Source organism: Gymnoscopelus braueri (assembly GCF_963280865.1).
Source record: "Gymnoscopelus braueri genome assembly, chromosome: 10".
Lineage (NCBI taxonomy): Eukaryota > Metazoa > Chordata > Actinopteri > Myctophiformes > Myctophidae > Gymnoscopelus > Gymnoscopelus braueri.
Window position 1 is genome coordinate 22456858 of NC_137611.1, and position 21553 is coordinate 22478410.

General features: G+C 44.8%; 1 protein-coding gene across 1 annotated transcript; it reads right to left on the reverse strand.

Moving 5' to 3' along the window:
- Positions 1-2508: 2508 nt before the first annotated feature.
- Positions 2509-21259, reverse strand: LOC308093454 (NACHT, LRR and PYD domains-containing protein 3-like; the record flags this gene model as incomplete). Its single annotated transcript, XM_080439792.1, has 15 exons — positions 2509-3059; positions 8428-8699; positions 8751-8938; positions 8981-9240; positions 9832-9972; positions 10100-10834; positions 10940-11161; positions 11896-11930; positions 12957-13115; positions 13695-13845; positions 15374-15567; positions 15788-15958; positions 18501-18671; positions 18764-20567; positions 21109-21259. The coding sequence occupies 15 exons, from the start codon at positions 21257-21259 to the stop codon at positions 2509-2511; spliced, it is 5205 nt and encodes a 1734-aa protein (XP_080295918.1).
- Positions 21260-21553: the final 294 nt, after the last annotated feature.

The following is a 21553-nucleotide window of genomic DNA, read 5'->3' on the forward strand; positions in this document are numbered from 1 at the left end:
GATGTGACATTGCTGTTGATTTATTGCTCTTCTTACTGTCCAGAAGACCAGACGGAACATCTGCTTTATCACTCTCTGTCTCCCACATAGAAAACCTTTTGTGTGATCCCAAACATTTCAGGCTTTTGTGCAAGCTGCTTTAACAAAGATGTGATTTGTCACAAGGCCACTACCACTATTTCACATTGACTACTAACCCACTGTAGCACCTTACAGGGGCTAAATTTACACACAGTTCGGTGGATGTAAATTCATCTGAATGAGCACTGCTGTAAAATGAAACATTATATAAACACTTGTGTCAAACTCCAGCAATCATACAAAATCTCTCCATCAATTTCCAGTGCAAATCTGTTCAGCACGTTTTAGCCTGACTGCCTGCTCATCAGTTGCATGATGATTCTGAAATTAGCCAAACCAGTGTTGGGAGGTCCAGACTTAAGCAGCTGGTGTCTACAGTATAAAGATTAGCCTCACCGACCACAAAAACACACTTCCAGCCATCATCAGTCCCAGACAGTCCACCAAGGATGAAAGAGAGATTTGAAATACTTTCAGCTTGGTTGCTGGAAAGGTTCTTGAAATGAATACTCTTGAAGTGAACTTGTGTCTTCAGGGGGGATTTTAAGATTTGCTTGGTGTTTGCAAGTCTTGTTGGGGAAACCCACAACAGGCTTCCTTAAAAGACATTATCCCTTGTGTCACTATTTTGGGCAAATAATCAAACGTTTTCAGAATCTTATTTTTTTTTTCTTCAAAAATAGCAGATCTACAAGCTCACAATGCATTGCAATGTGACCCGTGGTCAGCTTGTAGATCTGTGAATTCTGTTATTCTTTGCTTAAGTATATAGGGGTTAAGTGGTTAAAAGGAGAGTGGAGCAGGGTTTCAGATATACTTACAGTAAGCATGAGTCTGCTCTTGGAAATCAGAATTACTGTTACAGACGTACATTAACAGTGTGAGGGACATGACCTCACTGCAGATTTCCTCTAGTTCAGACAACATCTGGATTCTGCATCATTGCAATGCACTTCAGGGAGTTCTCATTTTCTCAGAATATATATTATTCACCCTTTGTGCAACACTTGCTACTACAGGGAGGTCAGGGACAGTCCGCTTAAAACAATGGCTACCTTGCAGATCCGAGGTCTCCACAGGGAGTCAGAAAATACGTATGAATTGTTACAATTCCGCAGATCATTCTGAATGTTTTCTTTTTATAGAGCCATAATGGTTAGTACGCAATGCAGCATGTTACCTTTCAATTTACATGTGTGTGAAACAAACAGTACTTAAATAAATGGCCTGGGGTTCTGCTGACTGCAGCCTGCTGTACTGTAGTCTGACTTAGTGGCATCTATCCCGGGACCAGAGCCTAGTTGGTCCCCAGGGGCCAATGCACAATAACCAGTCATGATAATCCTAATAAATAGAGCCAACCATTTTAAGATAACTCATAATAATAAATAGGCCTATACGGATTGTTTCGGGTGATGGAAATATCTGGTGGAGATGCTGTTGCCACATGACAGACACACAGACAGACAGACACACACACAGACAGACAGAAGCACGCACACACACACACACACACACACACACACACACACACACACACACACACACACACACACACACACACACACACACACACACACACACACACACACACACACACACACACACACACACACATTGGTAGAGAAGTTGGTTACCAGTCTTTAACTGTTTCAGGGGTTCAACTAAAACCTGGGATTGTGCTGTGCACACTCCTAATTTGGTGGAATTGTGAGAGCATGGAAAACACAAACCCTCCAGTTTCACACAACTCTTTTCCATCTCTCCTCTCTTTCTCTTTCTCTCCTCACCTTATGTCACCTCTTCTTTCCCATTCTCTCTATTCCCCACCATCTGTCTCTCTTTTTCTCTCTCCCCTCCAGTTTTCGATAGTTTTTTGGACAGAGTTGATGAGTTACAGCACAGCAGTGGTAGAGCAACCACACTAATGGGATTCCCTTTAACATTTCAACCCTTATGGTTTGTTGTAGAGATCAATATACTTTGCACCAGGTTCTGCATACTGCAAAACAAATTGTCACTTTTGGGCAGAAACCTTTCATCTTTTTCGTTTTTTTTTATGTGATTGATGTTTTTATTGACAACAAATGAATATACATGACCATTTATTACAGTAAAATAGCACACATAGATACTGTAGAAGGAACTTGTTACCTGTCCAGCTGCTATTCAGCCAGCTTTAAATGGAGGACTTGCAATCGACAATCGACTTAAGGCTTGCAGGTAACCTATTCAACATAACTGCTGCAGAATATAAAAATAAGTCCTTTCCATTAGGGTTCTGAATCTGCTAGGTACAAAGTCTGTGGAGCTAACTTCAGAAAAGTAATTGTAACTAACCCTAATCACTAGATATTTGGGTACCACTTTGTTTAACATATGCCCCCATACTATCGTATGATAGTGTTGAGCATAATGTTACTGTACCTACTCAATCTGACAGAGAGATGCTGAGGAGTCAGACCCATATCTGAACTGAAAACCAAAACCAGGATAGATGGGTTCAGTGAATGTGGACTGGAAGGTGTACAGGTGTGTCAGTGTGTCAGAGGTGACTCTGTAGAAGGACAGAGTGCCAGCAGGGCAGTCCAGATACACTCCTACTCTATTAGTGGGACAGACTGGGAGTTGGAGGTCAGTTCTCTTCATATTGTGCCACGCAGTGTAACTGTTACTATGGTGACCATGATGTTCCAGACTCCAGGACTTGTCATTGTATCCAAACACACAGTCACTAGCCCCGCCTCTGCTGATTCCTCTGTATGTCACTGATATGTGAACCTGTCCACTACACTCTACCTCCCAGTAACAGCGTCCAGTCAGACCCTCTCTACACAGCACTTGGAGACAGGTCTCAAATCTGTCTGGGTGATCAGGATACAGCTGATTCTCTGCCTCAAATGTCACTTTTCTGTTGTTTGCAGACAGAGAGAGGAATGAGTTTGCAGTGTTTGGGTCCAGTGTGAGCTCACAGGAATCTGATGGGGACAAGAAGAATACAATCTATCAGTAATTGTGACTTAATTATATGTACACACACACACGCTCGCGCACACACACGCATGCACACACGCGAGCGAGCGCACACACACATTCACATTTGAATTAACATAAATTCATAGTCATATGATAATATATGCCAATTTCTGTAATAAAAAAATCATTTTTATTTATGCAGTGTATTTTGGATGTATTATGCACTTTTGTAATGTTGCCACTACAATGTATCCTGCAATGTATTTTGGAGTTCCTATTGGGGACACTACCTATGCTGCTATGGTTTCATATGATTTTTATTATGATGTACTTTGTCATGTCCTTTGAAATAAATTATATCATTGGCTGTGATATTGTGAATTGATACAACCTACCAGTGATATCTTAAGTAAGGATCTCCCCTCCCCCTACACAGGTGGGGATGATTATGTAAAATACAAAAAGAAGGCTGTATACCCATCTCTTTTCAATCTTGTTCTGAGGAAGGCTATCAAATGGCCTTGCATGGTTTCATTCATATATGGATATGTAAAGTATATCCTACAAGAAATTCAAACATTTTCTTAAATGTAACCCTAACCCTCCATTTGTGGGATTTAAATTAAAATATGGTGGCAAGTGATAGGCCTAATTAATGAAGACAAAGAAATACATTTGGTGTGATCACCTCACCTGTATTTAAATAACTAGAAGTCTAGCGCCCGCGCCCACATAGCGCCCACTTGGCAGCGCATATCAGTGGCGTAGCGTCATGAGGGCCAGTGGGGCCATGGCTCGGTCAAAGACCCTCTAGCGCGTCTGATATCTGGCATAGAGGGGCGGATTCAAAATCTCCAGAGAAAACATCTGTGGGCTCCCATTGGTTCACCGATCTGTGCGCCCGCCCTGCGCCCCTCCTCCTCCCCCAAAGTGCAGTATTGAGAGCCCTGACGTCACAACATTTGGAGCGATGGCCACTGCACTCTGGTTGGTTGGGGTACACCTAGGGCCTAGCCTCGCGTGGCCAGACAATATCACACGACACACTGCGTGGATATTAGTCTGGTCCCTATCAACGATAGATTTTTTTCCAAGCGGACTCTATTGGTTAGACCTAAACCAATCAGAGCAGTGCTTCCTTGTTCACGAACTAATCAGAGCAGTGCTTCCTTGTACGTCATTGCTCCAAATAAGGTGATAAGCCCGCCCACATTTGGATACTGGGCCCTGGTTGGCTCCACACCACTGCGGAGGGAGAGAAATGGAATCTCTATGGAGGGGGGCCAGACCTAATCTGCCGAGGGCTAAAGTGCGATGCGATTTTGCAAAGGCAGATTCGGCTGGAACCAGGCTACCTAGGGCCCAGGTAGAACCCACTTAAAGCCTGCATGGGCAAACCCAGTTAGGACCCGCCTCGGTCCCACATAAACTTGCCTAGTTGGGGCCCACCTAAGGGCCAGGTAGAACCTACTTATAGCCCACATGGGCATCCCAGTTAGGACCCCCTCGGCCCCACATAGAATTGCCTAGGTGGGACCCACCTAAGGCCCAGGTAGAACACACGTATATCCCACAAGGGCATCCCAGTTGGGACTCAAGTGGATACCACTGACATTGCCGACATGGGGTCCATATGGTTTAGCCCACCTTGAAACCATATGGGAACTACGTTGGCGTGCTGGCTGGAATGCAAACGCTGCGTCATACCTGTAGTGTGTAGTTTGATGTTGTGTGTGTAACAGACATACCAGGGGCCTATTACACAAAAGGTGAATTAAATAAGCCTGGGCTTAAGTGAAATCCAGGTTTGACAAAGTCGGGTCCGATAAAGCCTGGTTTATTCCGTTCCATGAACGCCAAGCCAGGCTGAAAAGGAGCGACTTTGTCGAGCTAGACTTTGTCAAGCCAGGCTGTGTCGAGCCAGGATGGTAAAGCCAGGCTGCACGTATTCCTATAAAAGACCATGAAAGTCAAAACCTTGAACTTGATCAATCATGGAGCCCAAAACCAGAGCAGCGTTCTTCTCTGTGGCTGAACAGCAGCACTGCAGCAGCTCATGGAATCATACAAGGAAGTAAAATGTATAATAAGCAAGAAAGGAAACACGGCCGCAATAAATATAGATCCAGGGAGAAAGCGTGGCAAAGTATTGCCGATAAATTAAATGCACAAGTTGTCAAAAAATATATAGAATTTATATACAGGTCCATATTAATTCAGTTATGAGGAGTTTAAGTGAATATTGGTATTATCGCCTACTAATCTACAATTCTATTATATGCGCCATGCATAAAATGTTGAGATTACATGGAATCCATTTATTTATATATCTGCAGTGCCATCCACGGGAGTAACAGGGTTCCCCCGGGGGTCGCCGTTACCCGCGGCGGTAACCGGGGGTCCCCGTTGCAGTAACGGGGGTCGCCGTTAGGCGTTACCCGCAGTGGTAACCGGGTTAGGGTTGTGTAGTTACCTTGCCATGATGTAACTCCAAAGGTGGACAAGAAATCAAAAATAATTTCTCCATTGACTAGAAATTGATAATTTTAAATATGCTCCTCATTGACTTACTGCACATTGTACAGTGAAGAGGCTCTTTTAAGTCCGTAACTAATCATTTACTAATATATATATATATATATATATATATATATATATATTTTTTTTTTTCTTCATATATGTGGAATGGATCTTAAGACAAACTATTGAGATTGAAAAGCTTTCTTCATGGCTTCCTCACCTCAAAGTAAACATTGGATTATTTCTTCAAATGACCGGAGCTCAGGCAGCGGGCAGTACGAGGTAGCGATTCACGATCCAGGTCTTTATATTGGATGTGATTTCTCCATCGCAACTCTTTCCCATCAAACAAAGTAACCCAAACTATTTTGTACTGCTTATTTTGCTTGTTAAAAGCAGAATTTTATTAAGACATGACAGCAATATGGAAAAAACTAAAACATCTCAATTAAAAATATATTTCATAGAATGACCGAATATCATTTTGAAAACGGTTATTAGGGGCAGCCCCGTTTAACTGAATATCCATTCCACGCACACCCCTACCTAGGGTAGGTATAGCCCTATTTGCTCCAAGCTGTTTTTTTTTTTAAATATAGACTGTTGGAAAAGGGTAGAATGACTCCTGTTCTTAACGAATTACCAAGATTTAATGAGAAAAAAGGCTGCATGCAGCAATTAAGCTTGTTTAGAAAAATGACTGACGGGCTGGGCTGGGCCCAATTTGTCAATTATGGGTCGAGCCAGGCTCAAATATTTAGGGGATATGAAAGCTCTAGTTTGAAGTGCTCATGTGGCCTTATAGTCGCTTCTTTTTGTTTTCATAGACCTGGTTGCTTATTTCTCGCCAAGGCTGGCAACACGGCTCATGTTATGTTCCAACATGCGCTCTGTGGCCGCACTGAGGCGATTTAACATGGGGCCGATGTTTCGTTTCTAAGTCTAAGCTTGCCTTTCAGTAAAACCACATTTGATAGACATAAATATCACCTACATATTACTGATTAGAGAGAATTTTATATTTTTGTAATCAGTTAATTATTTCCTGCATAATCGATGAATAAAACTGACGTGTAAAGTGGAGCATTGCATTGCAGATGCACAAATTGTCTTCTTTAAATAGACTATCATCTTATATAAATACAATTGACACAAGGAATTGACACCCTTCCTTCTGCTGATTATAGTAAAATTAGAATCACAGAGATTTGTTGACAATAATAGCCTAGTAGAGAGAGGTGCGCGCTTTGCGTCCTGTCTCTGCCCTTTGCGGGTGCTTTTAGAATCCGCTGTGCCCCCTCCCAAAGCCGTACCCATGTGTGTGTGCAGAATAGCAATGTTGGGGATATAGCAACAACACGCCCACGGGCACGCCTCCACGCGCAAATAACGGTGTCGGCATAATGGGTGACGGGTATAGCAGGTGCAGAATAACGTTTTTGGACAGCGCAGCTCCCTTATCCGTATTTAACAGGTTTAGGGTAGGGTTTAGGGTTTAGGCGACCACTGAATAGCGCCCATAGCGTCTCTGCCCCATAGCTTGTAGATCAGGGGTGTTGTACTCATTTTGGGGTCCGGACCACATTGGTCAAATGGTGACTTGATGTGGGCCCGCATGCGCACTCACACGCATTCAGTTATACAGCATTGTTTTTCAGTCTGTTGTCTCAGTCACTGCTACTAACTACAGTATATCACTTTTAAAAATATATGTTATGAAGAAGAATAGGTACTTTAATTATTGACATTAAAAACAAATGTCAAAAAATCATAACTTTTTAAAAAGTTTTAAAAACATAATTGTTTACTATTATTTTTCAAAAATAGTCACATTTACATGGGTTGCCAGCATTAAAATGTCACTTGCTGCTTCCAGACACCTCAATGTCAGGGACCAGTTTCTGAGAAGTTATTTTCATAACATCATTAATTTACATGTCTGATATGTGTCATCTGTGAGTGCAGTTTGGATATTGCAGGTAGGCTATATGTCCAGATTCATAGCTAGACCCCCCCCCCCCCATTCCTAGCAATGCTGTCATCTCGTGTGTGTGTGTGTGTGTGTGTGTGTGTGTGTGTGTGTGTGTGTGTGTGTGTGGGGGGGGGGGGGGGGGGGGGGGTGGGGGAGTGGGAGTGAGAGAGACAGGCCAGGAGAGAGATTGCACTGTGAATTAAGTTTTGTCTTTATGTGAACAACTGAGTGGATTAGGCCTACACAACTTTTACCATGCTCTTATTTGAAGGGGGAAAAAGCTTGATAAGGGAAATTAATCTAACTTTTGAGGTGTAAAAATCGTTGCCTCTCCATGTTATTCCTGCGTGAGGAACACGTGCCTTAAAAGAACAGATTCAATCAAGGTCTTTTGTTCTCACAGCTGAGACCACTAATGGCCCTAGGGCTCGCTGCAGCGAGTGGGGGAGGGGGGGAGCGTCCACACAGCCGCTTGGACGCACAGCAAGGCAATGCAAACTGTGACTCTATGTCTGTTAGATGTAGTATCAATTTACTATTTTCAAAAGTATTTCGCGTGCCGCCATGAACCTTTCCGCGTGGCGCCAAATGCCCGCGGGCCGCCACTTTGACACCACTGTAGATCTCTCGCACACGATTAGCGTAGCCTGCGTTGCCAGGTCTGCCTTTTGTATAAGCGATTTTGGGCTTATTTGGGCGCGCTTTTGGGCTTGTTTGCATAGACCACGGCAGCGCTTGTCTCTTCCCCGTCCGGAGAGAGGCTCCTCCGTCGCCTTCGCCGGACCGCGCAGTGTCAGCCGAGGCCAGTGGGCTGCTGACCGGGGACTGCGTTCCTCCCTCCTCCCCCTCCTTCTCCGTCCTCGCCTGGGGCGACACACCGACGCCAGGAGGCTCGGATGGAGAGGACGCAGGGATAGGGGAGGCTTCCCAAGACGAGGTGGAGGCCGGACCCTCCCCCCGTCGGGCGAGAGAGGCCCCGAGGTCCAGTCCGGGGCCTCTCGTACCTACATCGGCGCGAGCGGAGATCCTCGCGCCCACAGCAGCTGCCTGGACGGAGCCAGCAGCACCATGGGTGATGGCTCCTAGAGGGGTGAGGGAGCCTCCCGAGCCCGTGTCGGCAGTGCTGCGGAGGGCTATCTCCAGATGCGGCCTGGAACAGCCTATGTGCATCAAGTCTATTGTCAAACTGAACGCCCTCTACAAGGCCTCGGGCTCGGCTGCGGAGGCGCTCAACGCGGTTTTGTTGCTGCAGGGGTCGGCCGCCGTCAGGCTTAGAGAGCTGGTGGCCAAACCCCTGGTGGACGGGATGCCTGCGGCAGCGGTCCACGGAGAATGGGTGGAGGATGCGGCGGAGCTGGACAGGCTAACGCAGCTAGCCATCCTCTGCACCTGCCAGAGCCTGATGTGGACGGTTCGGGCCATGGCCCTCACCGCGGACTTGGAGAGGGCCCAGTGGTTGGACCTGGCCACAACTGCGGGGCGGATTTGTCTACAGGACTTCTCGCCCTTCCCCTCCAGACCCACAACCTCTTCGATAGCAGCACGGACCTGATCGGGAGGACACAGGCGGAGGAGCAGCAGAGGCGAGGGGCGACCGCTGGCCTCCTCGCCACCGCCGTCGCTGGACGCAGACGAGGAGCGTCCAGGTCGTCCTCCGCCAGAACCAACTCCTGGGAACGTACATGCGGCTCCTTCGGCGTGGGGGACGTAAGAAAGCGCATAGACCCTGAAACCCCCCCTCCGGTAAAACCCCCCCGAAAGGACCTCGGGGCGGGTCGCAAAGGGAGGGGTACTTGGTCCTTGGTACTTGATCCCGTCACGGCCACTTGGCCGGTATTATGCGGGGTCAGCTCCCCAATTGGGGACTAGAACTGGCGCTCTTCTTGCCCCGACGGACAGGGCCACAGGCGGCTCCGCGGGAACACAGAGACTATAAGAGACGCTAAAAAAGACAATTTAATTGCCATGCTGTCCTTTAAGTCTAATGTGTGTAATGTGAGCCAAAATGGCGGCCTCCCTCAAATGCCCTGAAATGGCGGACGGGGGAAGGCGGAAATGCGTTTTTCAGACGGCCCCGGTGTTGCACCGTCAAAACTCCCCTGGTGGGACGAAAGTTTTGTTCCGTGTAGCAACAACGTCTCCGCACAAGAGGCCCGCCCCAGTTGACCTCCCTAAGATGGCGGTCATCAAGAGGCGGAAGTTGACGGACCAAGGGACCCTGGTGTTACCCCTTCAACTCTCCCCGAGAGGGACGGGAGTTTCGTTCCGGGTAGAAACTCGACCGAGTAAGGGTTCCGCTGTCTCGTCAAGACGAGAGTCGACGCCTCCGGTTCCCATGGAAACGGGCTCGTCCTCCGAAGTGGTGAGTTCTTCGCGTCCATTGAGACACAGACGGAAGCGACCGTATTGTGGTATGTCATGTTCTGGTTAGAACGGATAACACCACAACGATGTGCTATGTCAACAAACAAGGGGGCCTGGGCTCTGTTATCTCAAATTAGCACGCAAACTGACGCTATGGAGCACATTGCGCCTAGCCTCGTTACACGCCTCCCATGTGCCGGGTCTCCTCAACAGCGGAGCTGATCTGCTGTCTAGGGGCGAGCTTCGGTACGAGGAGTGGTCTCTCAAACTGCAGGTGGCGAGCCTGATCTGGCTTCGGTTCGGTCGGGCTCAGATTGACCTGTTTGCGTCCAAGGGGAACGCAAAGTGTCCACGATTCTTTTCTTTGAATCACAAGGATTCCTCCTTGGGAGTGGACGCATTGGCACACGTCTGGCCGGACGTTCTGCTGTATGCTTTTCCACCTTTGGAACTGATCCTGTCCGTTCTGGAGCGGGTCAGGGTCCAAGGCAGGACGGTCCTGCTGGTGGCCCCAGCATGGGGGGTATGGAGGTCGGAGATCGCTCCGCTCCTCTACGCTGACCCTTGGCCTCTCCTGCTTTTCAGAGATCTTCTGAGACAAGGCGGAGATGAGGTGTTTCAACGACTCCCCCCGGGCATTGGACCTGTGGGTCTGGCCAGTGAGGGGTTGGTGAAGGGCCGGCGAGGCCGACCTAGTGGTGCATGTCCCTAGGGGGATGCAGTTAGTGCCGTCGGCCATCCGGGTTGTGGCCTTGACAAAGGTTTTTGGCCTCTGTGGCCCTTTCTCAACCATAGTGGCACCGGGGGTGTCATGTATGGTCTGGGTCAGGGGAGAACTAGGGTCAGGGGTCGTTGGCACTGGCTTTGGCTGGCTGCTCTTCCCCTGACCGGTGGCCTCCTTTCTGTTTTCCCTGGGGCCGGCTGGACCAGGCCCAGGGATGGAAGGTGGGGACAGGAGCCCGGCTCTCTTTCAGGGAGAGATCAGGTCCGTCTGATGGGCTCCTGTTTCGTTTCCCTTCTCTTGACCCTTTTGGGTCATGCGTCTGTTTCCCTGGGGCCGGCTGGGCCAGGCCCAGGGATGGAAGGTGGGGACAGGAGCCTGGCTCTCTTTCAGGGGGAGATCAGATCCATCTGATGGGCTCCTGTTTCGTTTGCCTTCTCTTGACCCTTTTTGGGTCATGCGTCTGTTTCCCTGGGGCCGGCTGGGCCAGGCCCAGGGATGGAAGGTGGGGACAGGAGCCTGGCTCTCTTTCAGGGGGAGATCAGATTCGTCTGATGGGCTCCTGTCTCATTTCCCTTCTCTTTGACCTTTTGGGTCATGCGTCTGGGGTCAGGTCTTGGCGGGAGGTATGACTTTTTGACCTTGGGGCGTACAGGTTGGATAGGGCTGCTCCTGGGACTCCCCAGGGGGGTCTATGTGTCCCATAAGTAAGTTTCTTATGAAGAAACAACAAGAACAACTAGGGGTTACGTAGGTAACCCAATTTTTTTTTGTTTCGTAGTAAGAAACTTGCTGGAAACCCCTTCTGTGCACTTCGACTAGCGTGCAGAGTGAAGGGTATCAGAGGATGAACCTGGTGACGCAGGGGTTTTTATAACCAACCCGTTTCCGGTTTGCGTCACAGAACCCTGTCCAATCGAAGATTGTTTCCGGGAGCATATGTGTTGTGCTCTGTGCAATCGCCAGAGGGCGATGATATCCCATAAGTAAGTTTCTTACTACGAAACTAAGAAAACTGGGGTTACCTACGTAACCCCTAGTTTCCCATCATATTTGATGTGCCACTGTCTATTTACAGGGAAATTAATAAAAATGAATGAGGCATGTACGTTGTTTTTAATAGCAAATATTACCCTAGAAATCATTGTTATGTGAATGAGAGACTGCTTCTGTGTATATGAGCTATTCATCTAAAATAGATGGATGTGTGCTGCTTTGATTTCATGAATAAAACAGAATACACACTTACACTTCCTCACACCTGGTTTCAGCCTCCATACTCCACCATGGTCAACACTGGGGGTGGAGGGGAAAAAAAGTGAGGCCATCATATTCTCTTTGATAATAGAATGACTGATACATATTTTACACCATTACTGTACACATTAAATAATAATACATTACAATCGGAATAGGACTGATCAAAATGGGGATCAAGGTAAATAAAAGTGTAGATCCAATATGCAATCAATCTGCTGTTTTTCCCTTGTACATTTAGTTGCTTGTAATTTTTGATGACATGTATTAATGTGTTTATATGCTATGTTGATGAATTGAACACAATTCAACACAATTGAAACAAGTCCCCGGGACCGTTTTGTGTTTTTAACCTTTTAGCCTAAATGTCTTACTGTACCTCTGTGCTGTTTACATTTCTGTCTAATAAAGTATTCAATCAATCAATCAAAAAATCAACACACATCTGCAGTCATCATCACAAAGAATATGTATTTGGTAGAACGCAGCTTTGCCTAGCTTTATTGGCCTAGTGGACATTTCCCCTGAAAAGGGTGATTTATTATGCCAACCTCCCAATGTGCATAAAAAATACAGGAAAAAATAATGAGGAAACAAAAAATACAAAAAATATTTAACATACATATTGCAAAACAGAGTTAGAGAGAAGCTGCCTTTAATTAAATGTTTGTACTAGGATAAATATCTCACCCTTGAAGATATTTATAGATAATAACTACTGCTTTCTGCTCTTTGTTCTCAAAGTGAGAACAAACCTGAATTGACAGCCTTTGAGATTAGGGTTAACGTTTATTCTGGATATAGAATATACGCTATTCAGAATATGGTTTAAATCAAGTAGGTAGGTAATCAATACACAATTTTACTGAACTAATGGACCGTTACTAGCTGTTTGACATTGTACCTGCACGGCTCATAATCTCAGAGAGGTGGTACTACTACGACACCAGAGTATTGGTTGACATTTAAGTGCGTTGATATTGTTTGCACACTCAATAGTGTAGTGCACTGAGCAGTAGACAGTAGGCAGTATAAGCATTCAACCATGGCCCGAGTATCTCATACCTAAGAGTGTCCAGTCGGCAGTGTGGATCCTGGAGAAGTTTAACAGAGTCTCCTAGGTGATTGTAGCTCAGGTCCAGCACTCTTAGATGGGAGGGGTTAGAGCTCAGAGCTGAGACTAGAAACGCACAACCTTCCTCTGTGACCAGACAGCCTAACAACCTACACATATACACACACAGGCATGCACAGTGAAAAGCAGTGAAAAGCTTCATAGTTAAACTTGCTTGCATTAAATATAACTAGTTATTCTTTCTTAATTTTTTTTTTCCAGAATTAAATGTTTTATTTAACACATTCCCTGCCAAGGACGTAGATCTACGTCCTTTCAGATCCAACCGTTGACCGCCATTGACGTAGATCTACATCTTTTCAACAACAAAAAAGTTTTTTGAAAATTCCACAAGAGGGCGCTCTAACGCGACTTAGGAATGATCCCTCCTCGACTCTGCTAGAAGGAATCGACGGATGTGACGTCATCCAAAAAAACCTCACTTCCGTCCTATATTAGGATTTGTAGAAAAACACTTCTAGCTCGCTTTTTTTGTGTGAAAACGAGCAATTTTCAACGGGCGATAGCAACAAAATGGCCGATTACGATAGAATTTTTGTTCCAGTTGATAAGACCCTCCCCACCCCCCGGGCACTTTTTGTTTACACCCGCGTAAACGTCGTGGCTTCTGCGGTTCTCCAAAGATCGTCAAAACAAGGTAAAAAAAAAAGCTGTTCAGGAATACTGACCTGAGCGTCTCCAGTGTACAGTATGGACTCCCCAGTCCAGCAGAGAGCAACTGCACTCCTAAATCCCTCAGCTCATTGTTGCTCAGGTCCAATACTCTCAAACTAGTGAAGTTGGAGCTGAGAACTGATGACAACTCCTCACAGCCACTATCTGAGAAGTTACAACCACTCAACCTACATAAGCATTGATAATTAAAATGAATATTTTCTTTCAGTAAGAGATTGATCATAATAACACACACACACACACACACACACACACACACACACACACACACACACACACACACACACACACACACACACACACACACACACACACACACACACACACACACACACACACACACACACTATACTGTACATACCACTGGTTCTCAAAGTGGGACCCCCAGGGGTCCCTCAGGGGCTTCCAGGGGTTCCCCAGCTAAATGTGTTAATATAGCATAAAAATTATTTGGGAACTACTTTAACCCTTTCACTCTTTGAATATATATTCCATCCTCATTGGCTATTTGACTATAGTCAATTTACAAGTAGATCTGCTTTTTTTCAAAAAAAAAATAATCAATTTAGTCATTATGCCAATTATGACTATGTTACTTAATACGATTCAGAGATCAGGAAGATGCACGCAGGACTCCAATGTTAGGATCAAACTCCATTCTTTATTTTAGCCATCGGCACACCACAGAAGCCTCCCTCATACAAATGTGTCACATACCTTTATACCCTTTCCAGAAGTACACAAGATAAGAACAGATGGCCAGTCCTTTCATGGTGGTTTCACTAACTCACACCTACTAGGCATTAAGGAAATATGTCCTGTGAGAATCAGCTGTGGTTCAGCTGTTTGAGGGTTTTTTATCGGGAAAGAACAGGTGTTGTCACCTCCCTGCAGAGTATAAGCTCCCAACTTAGAAGATGACAGTACATCATATACATTATAAATATACATATATAAGTATATAATGTATGTATACTTATAAGTATATAAGTATACATTAATAAATACCATAATGACTCTTTTATTTAATGATTTATTTTTGGGCTTTTAGGCCTTAATTGAGAGGACAGTAGGCTAATAGGAAATCGGGAGAGAGAGATGGGGAGTGACATGCACCAAAGGTCGTCGGGATCGGCACTCAAACCCGTAACGCGCTGTCAGGCTCCACTGAGCCTAGGTGCCTGGACCACTACGCCAGCGGTCCAGGCCAACCATAATAACTGAATTCCTGCCATCACACTCCCCACATACATTTCTGTGTTGACACTGCTGTCCTGGTGGGGACTCCTCACTGGCAGGTGAGTCATGGGACTCACCTGCCAGTGAGGAGTCCCCACCGGGAGGACGCAAAGCCTTCGTCCCACTCCTCCCACCCAACACTCCCTGCTGACAGGTGCTGCCCCATCCTCTAGGAGTACATGCAATGACCAATATCACCCTCCCCGGCCGGCTTCCCTCCCCAGAACACGGGCCAAATGTGTTCGGATAGAATGCTGGATGCACCATGGTGGATTCGAACCCACAACCTCCGTGGTGGTGGGCAGGGACTTTACCACTGCACCACCCTAGCGCTCATATTAATTTGGGGGTCCTTGACATGAAAAGGTTTGAGAACCACTAGTATATACAGTACGTCATGGTACAAATGTGGAACAAGTTGTGAACATCAAACATTTTCCAGTAAGGAACACTGACCTGAGAGTCTCCAAGATACAGTGTGGACTCCCCAGTCCAGGACATAACAGCTTCACACCTGAATCTTGTAGGTTATTGTTGCTGAGGTCCAATTCTCTCATACTAGAGGAGTTAGCGAGGAGAACTGATAACTCCTTACAGCACCTCTCTGAGAGGTTACAGCAACTCAGCCTGAAAAAGTATTAATAATAAAAATAATAAATGTTTATTTTCTGTAAAAGAAAGATCACAATATATACAGTACACATAATACATTAAATATATCCAGTTATCATTGTCTGCCGTTAGTAAATTAATAAATACATAAATGTATATATAAGTGTCTACTCAGAATAAACTCCAAAAGTTGAATTTAAGTGCTCATCTATTGAACAGGTCTAGGAATGCTGACCTGAGAGTCTCCAAGCTACAGTGTGGACTCCCCAGTCCAGGATATAAGAACATCAGACCTGAATCTTGTAGATTATTGTTACTCAGGTCCAATTCTCTCATGCTAGAGGAGTTAGTGAGGAGAACTGATAACTCCTTACAGCATCTCTCTGTGAGGTTACAGCCACTCAGCCTGAAGAAGTATTAATAAAGTCAATAAAATGTATTTTTTTCTGTTAAAGATCATTATATATATATATATATATATATATATATATATATATATATATATATATATATATATATATATATATATACCGTAAATGGTATACGTATGTGTATATATAGACATGTATATAGACATACTGTATATAAGACATAATACATTAAAGGGACTACACCATGAATTTAAACTTTTCCTTCTTTTTTGTGTGTTTTTGGTCTCCCCTACCTCTCTTCTATCCCAAAAAATACCCCAGTTTGAACACTCAGGCTTTCACAGCATATCTGGGGTTTTCTGTAAATTGGTCTCAAAACAGACCAAACTAATTTACACCCAGACGTGACGTCACGTCTGGGACAATCCCTCCCGTCATTTCAGTTCCAACTAAAAAAAATAATTTAAAAAATATATATATATTTTTTCTTTTTTTTTTCCACACAGAACCAGGAGATAACATGCATACAAACTGGTTCAATAGCGCCCGTGCCAAACAGGACAATGTGGTATTGCAGGTGAAAGTGCTTTATAAGCCAGAGAGAAGTTAGTTGGAATGAGTATATCTGAGGCTTGATTTAGGCTCAAACCTTGCCATAGGACATAAACAATATGATATTAAATATTTAAAAAAAAAGTCATGGTGTAGTCCCTTTAAATATATCCAATTATATTCAATTATAATTTTCTTCCTTTCCTCCTCCGGAAACAAACAAACAAACCATAGTAAAAAAAACAACAACAACATAAAGCAGTGTCTATTCAGAACAAACTCCATGTGTTTCATTTAAGTGGTCACCTGCTGAACACGTGAATACTGACCTGAGAGTCTCCAAGCTACAGTATGGACTCCATAGTCCAGCACATAACAAATCCACACCTGAATCATGTAGGCGATTGTTACTCAACTCCAATTCTCTCATACTAGAGGAGTTGGAGCAGAGAATTTTTGATAGCTCCTTACAGCATCTCTCTGAGAGGTTACAGCCATTCAGCCTGTATGAAGTATTAGAAACACACACACACACACACACACACACACACACACACACACACACACACACACACACACACACACACACACACACACACACACACACACACTAGATGTATATACACATGCTGTATATCATGCACATATTAAGTATATGCATTTATCATTGTCTGCCCTTTGCACCAAATATTGTTTTGAGCAAGCGGAAATGAACAGGGTCAAAGCTTAAATGAAGAACATGACTAAGCGAAGATGAAGATGATGATGATGAAAAAGATAAAGATGATGACTTTCAGAAGAAGATTAAAATGATGAAGAAACAGGTTAGTTAGCCGTGAGATTACAATGGGACTACATGTTGTAGTCTGCCTTTCATCCTGTCACCCGAGCATGGAGCATCACGGTTCTCTGGAGTGTAAACAAAGAATGCTTTCTCCTGAACTGTAAGTAATAAGTTGAACACAGAGCATCTCACATCCCTGACACATATTATTAAGAAAGGACGCATTAATCCAACCATCTGTATCATGCTACCTTATGAACAAATCTGTGCTGAAATCATTGTATCATCACATTTCAACGATTAACAAACTTTCACCTAACATTAACCACCGGTTCGGTTGACATCGGGGAAACAGGTTTAAACATAACAGTGACAAGATTTTCTAACTGTAGTGAGTAATCTTGTGTTGATGTTGTTTCAAAGTGATAAAAAGTATGACTGTCTGCCAGTGCACATATACAACGCAAGTAAACCAGTGTTTGCCATCGTCATCAGTCTTTCGGAGGCTAAATGTTTTCTACTGTCGTGTGGATTACCATGTGTCTGTATCAACTACGATTTCAGATCAAATGAGCGCAACTACTAGTAGTGTGGAGGTAGAATTGTTCTTCATGAATAGCCAATAATATTGGCTATTCAAAGAGGGTTTGAGAGTGTGGGTGCACGCGCACCCCTTTGCACCCTAAGTGAGGTGCCTATGATATGGGCACAAAAGGGGGCATGGGCATGGGACAATGACTGACAGATACAGAGATCTCCATTTATGGGCATATCGGTCGGATTGGCGGTGAGATGTTGGTGTGAGGGCCGCGTAGTGCCCCGAACTCTAGATGTGAGGGAACTTCTAGTACTATGTTCTCTACCTGGTATACTTTATGTTCTAGGGCCTAGGCCTATAAGCTATATTCTTTTTTATTTGAATTAGAATTTTAGATGATAGATTATGATGTGACATTTGTACATGACTGATATTGCAGATATAAAATTATTATTACAAATTAAAGCTGTCCCACTTGTATGTCCCATATAACGTGAAATCACCTTACTATTGGGGGAGTGACAGATAAAAGGTGATAGCCCTTGTTTTTGGTCTTACAGTATCTGAAATCTAGATACTTTTAGGATGGAATAATAGCAGCGGAATATTAATTATCAATAGGGTTCCAACACCTTCTACCTCTCTAAATGTCAAGTGTGTTTTATTTAATTGTCACCTGTTGAACAGGTTCAGCAATACTGACCTGAGACTCTGCAGTCTACAGTGTGGACTCCCCAATCCAGCACATAACAGCTCCACACCTGAATCCTGTAGGTCATTGTTACACAGGTCCAGCTCTCTCAGACTAGTGGAGTTGGAGATAAGAACTGATAACTCCTTACAGCATCTCTCCGAGAGGTTACAGCCACTTAGCCTGAAAAAACAGTAGTGTTGAAAAAAGAAATGTTATTTTATGTCTTCTGTAAAATAATAATATTAAATATATCCAGTTACCAGTGTACTTACAGAGCTCTATTGGAGATCTTGACCACTGGCAGTAGTCTCAGAAGAGCCTCCTCTGAGGCAGAGTATTTCCTCAGGTCAAACATGTCCAGCTCCTTTTCTGATGACATCAACATGAAGACGAGAGCGGACCACTGAGCAGGAGAGAGCTTGTTTGAGGAAAGACTTCCTAAACTCAGGTACTGTTGGATCTCCTCCTCCAGAGAATGATCATTCAGCTCATTCAGGCAATGAAACAGATTGATGCTTCTCTCTGGAGAGGGATTCTCTCTGATCTTCTCCTTGATATACTTGACTGTTTCCTCATTGGGCCGGGACTTGATTCCTGTCTGTTTTAGCAGTCTTTTTAGGAGTGTCTGATTGGTCACCAATGAGAGGCCCAGCAGGAAACGGAGGAACAAGTCCAGGTGTCCATTTGGACTCTGTAAGGCCTTGTCTACAGCACTCCGGTAGAATTTTTGTATTTTATGTTTGTCTCTAAAAAGCTTGGACCTCCTGTTTTTGTTTGGTTCTGCCAGCACGTTGACGCCAGTGTTAACGAATGAAAGAAAGACATAAAGAGCAGCCAGAAACTCCTGAACACTCAGATGGACAAAGCAGAACACCTTGTCCTCGTACAAACCACACTCCTCTATAAAGATCTGTGTGAACACTCCTGAGTACACTGAGGCATCTCTGATGTTAATGCCGGACTCTGTCAGGTCTGCTTCATAGAAGATCAGGTTGCCTTTCTCCAGCTGCTCAAAAGCTAGCTTTCCCAGAGACAGAATTGCCTCACTTTTCTCTGGATTTCTGTCAGAATGTGTCTGAGCTCTGTCATGATACTTGACATTCTTCTGTTTAGACTGAACCACCATGAAGTGGATGTACATCGCAGTCAGGGTCTTTGGCAGCGCTCCTTTCTCATCTGTTCTCAACACATCCTCCAGAACTGCAGCAGTGATCCAACAGAACACTGGGATGTGGCACATTATGTGGAGGCTTCGTGATGATTTGATGAGTGAGATGATTGTTTTGGCCTGGTTCTCATCACCAAATCTCTTGATGAAGTACTCCTCCTTCTGTGGATCAGTGAACCCTCTCACCTCTGTCATCCTATCAACATAGTCAGAAGGAATCTCATTGGCTGCTGCAGGTCGTGTGGTTATCCAGATGTGAGCAGAGGGAAGCAGATTTCCCTTGATAAGGTTTGTCAGCAGCACATCCAATGACATTGGTTTTGTTTCATCAGTCCAGATTTCATTGTTATGGAAGTTTAAAGGAATCCGACACTCATCTAGCCCATCAAAGATGAACACAACTTGAAACTCTTTGAAGCTGAGTCCTGCCTCCCTGGTTTGACCAAAAAAGTGATGAAGAAGTTCCACCAAGCTGAAATTCTTCCTCATCACCAAATTCAGCTCTCGGAAAGTGAATGGAAACATGAAGTGGATATTCTGGTTGGCTTTGCCCTCTGCCCATTCCAGTGCATACTTCTGTGTTATGACTGTTTTACCAATGCCAGCCACTCCCTTTGTCATCACTGTTCTTACTGGTTCATCTTGTCCAGGCAAGGGTTTAAAGATGTCTTCAAATTGGATTTGTGTTTCTGGTCTCACTGGTTTCCTGGATGCTGTTTCAATTTGTATGACCTCATGTTCTTTATTGACCTCTCCACTCCCTCCCTCTGTGACGTGGAGCTCTGTGAAGATCTGATTCAGAAGTGTTGGGTTTCCTTGTTTTGTTATCCACTCAAACAAACACTGAAACTTCTCCCTCAGATAAGACTTGAGTTGTTGACAGACAGGAGAAAACGTTTCTAAATGACCTTGAAAGAACAGAGGATATCAATGAATATATGTTGTGGTAAATGTGGCGGTTCTCAAATTAGAGGCTGGTACAAATATGAAAGAGCGATCAGTGACCAATCATATATTCATGTTTATTTAACCACTCAGTGAAAATAGCAGATCTACAAGCTCACAACATGTCATGACGTATTGTGAGCTTGTAGATTGGCTATTTTCTGCAAAGATATTTTGTGTAGAGGGAAAGAAATTAGGGGCCATAGTATAGACCTCTGTGCAAGCTTACCGCCCAACAGCATAGCCCCGAGAAGACGACAGCCTCCATGCGGCCTCCCCTGCAAGTAACAAGAAATGGTGTGAGTCCAATACAGTAGCTGCTATCCTTCTTCAGGAGACCCACTGTACAGAGGCAGCAAAGAAGACTATTCCACAAGAAAATCTGGATGCCACTCGTAAGGCAAGATGGACTGAAGTCGTCGAGTCAGTCGACTTCACCCACTCCAGCCGCAAGGCATGGCAGACCATCAAACAGCTGATTGGCAGAAAAACAACGCCCCCCACATGTCCGGTGACAGTAGATGCCATTGCGTCCCAGCTCCTCAAGAACGTCCGCTTCCCTAAAGCAGAAGAACTTTGCCCGCCTGACATTGTGCAAGGTTTCTTCCCTCTCCAGGGCAGCCAGTGCCGATGCCAACCCATTGAGTGCGGCCATCAGGAAACTGAACAAGGCAAGTCACCAGGACGTAATAACATCCACCCAGAGTTCGTGATCCACCAGGTGCAATAACATCTGCCTGGCTCTGCACATTCTTCTCGCCTTCCCTCCGGAAGTCCAAGCTCCCCAAGACCTGGCACCGTGCTGCTGTCATAACCCTTTGGACGCCAAACAAACCTGCTGAAGACCCTAAGTCCTACAGACCCATCTCGCTGCTCAGCGTCTCATTTAAGATCTTGGAGAGGATGATCCACAGCCGCACTGGGCATTGAGTATTGAGTGGGTGGACCC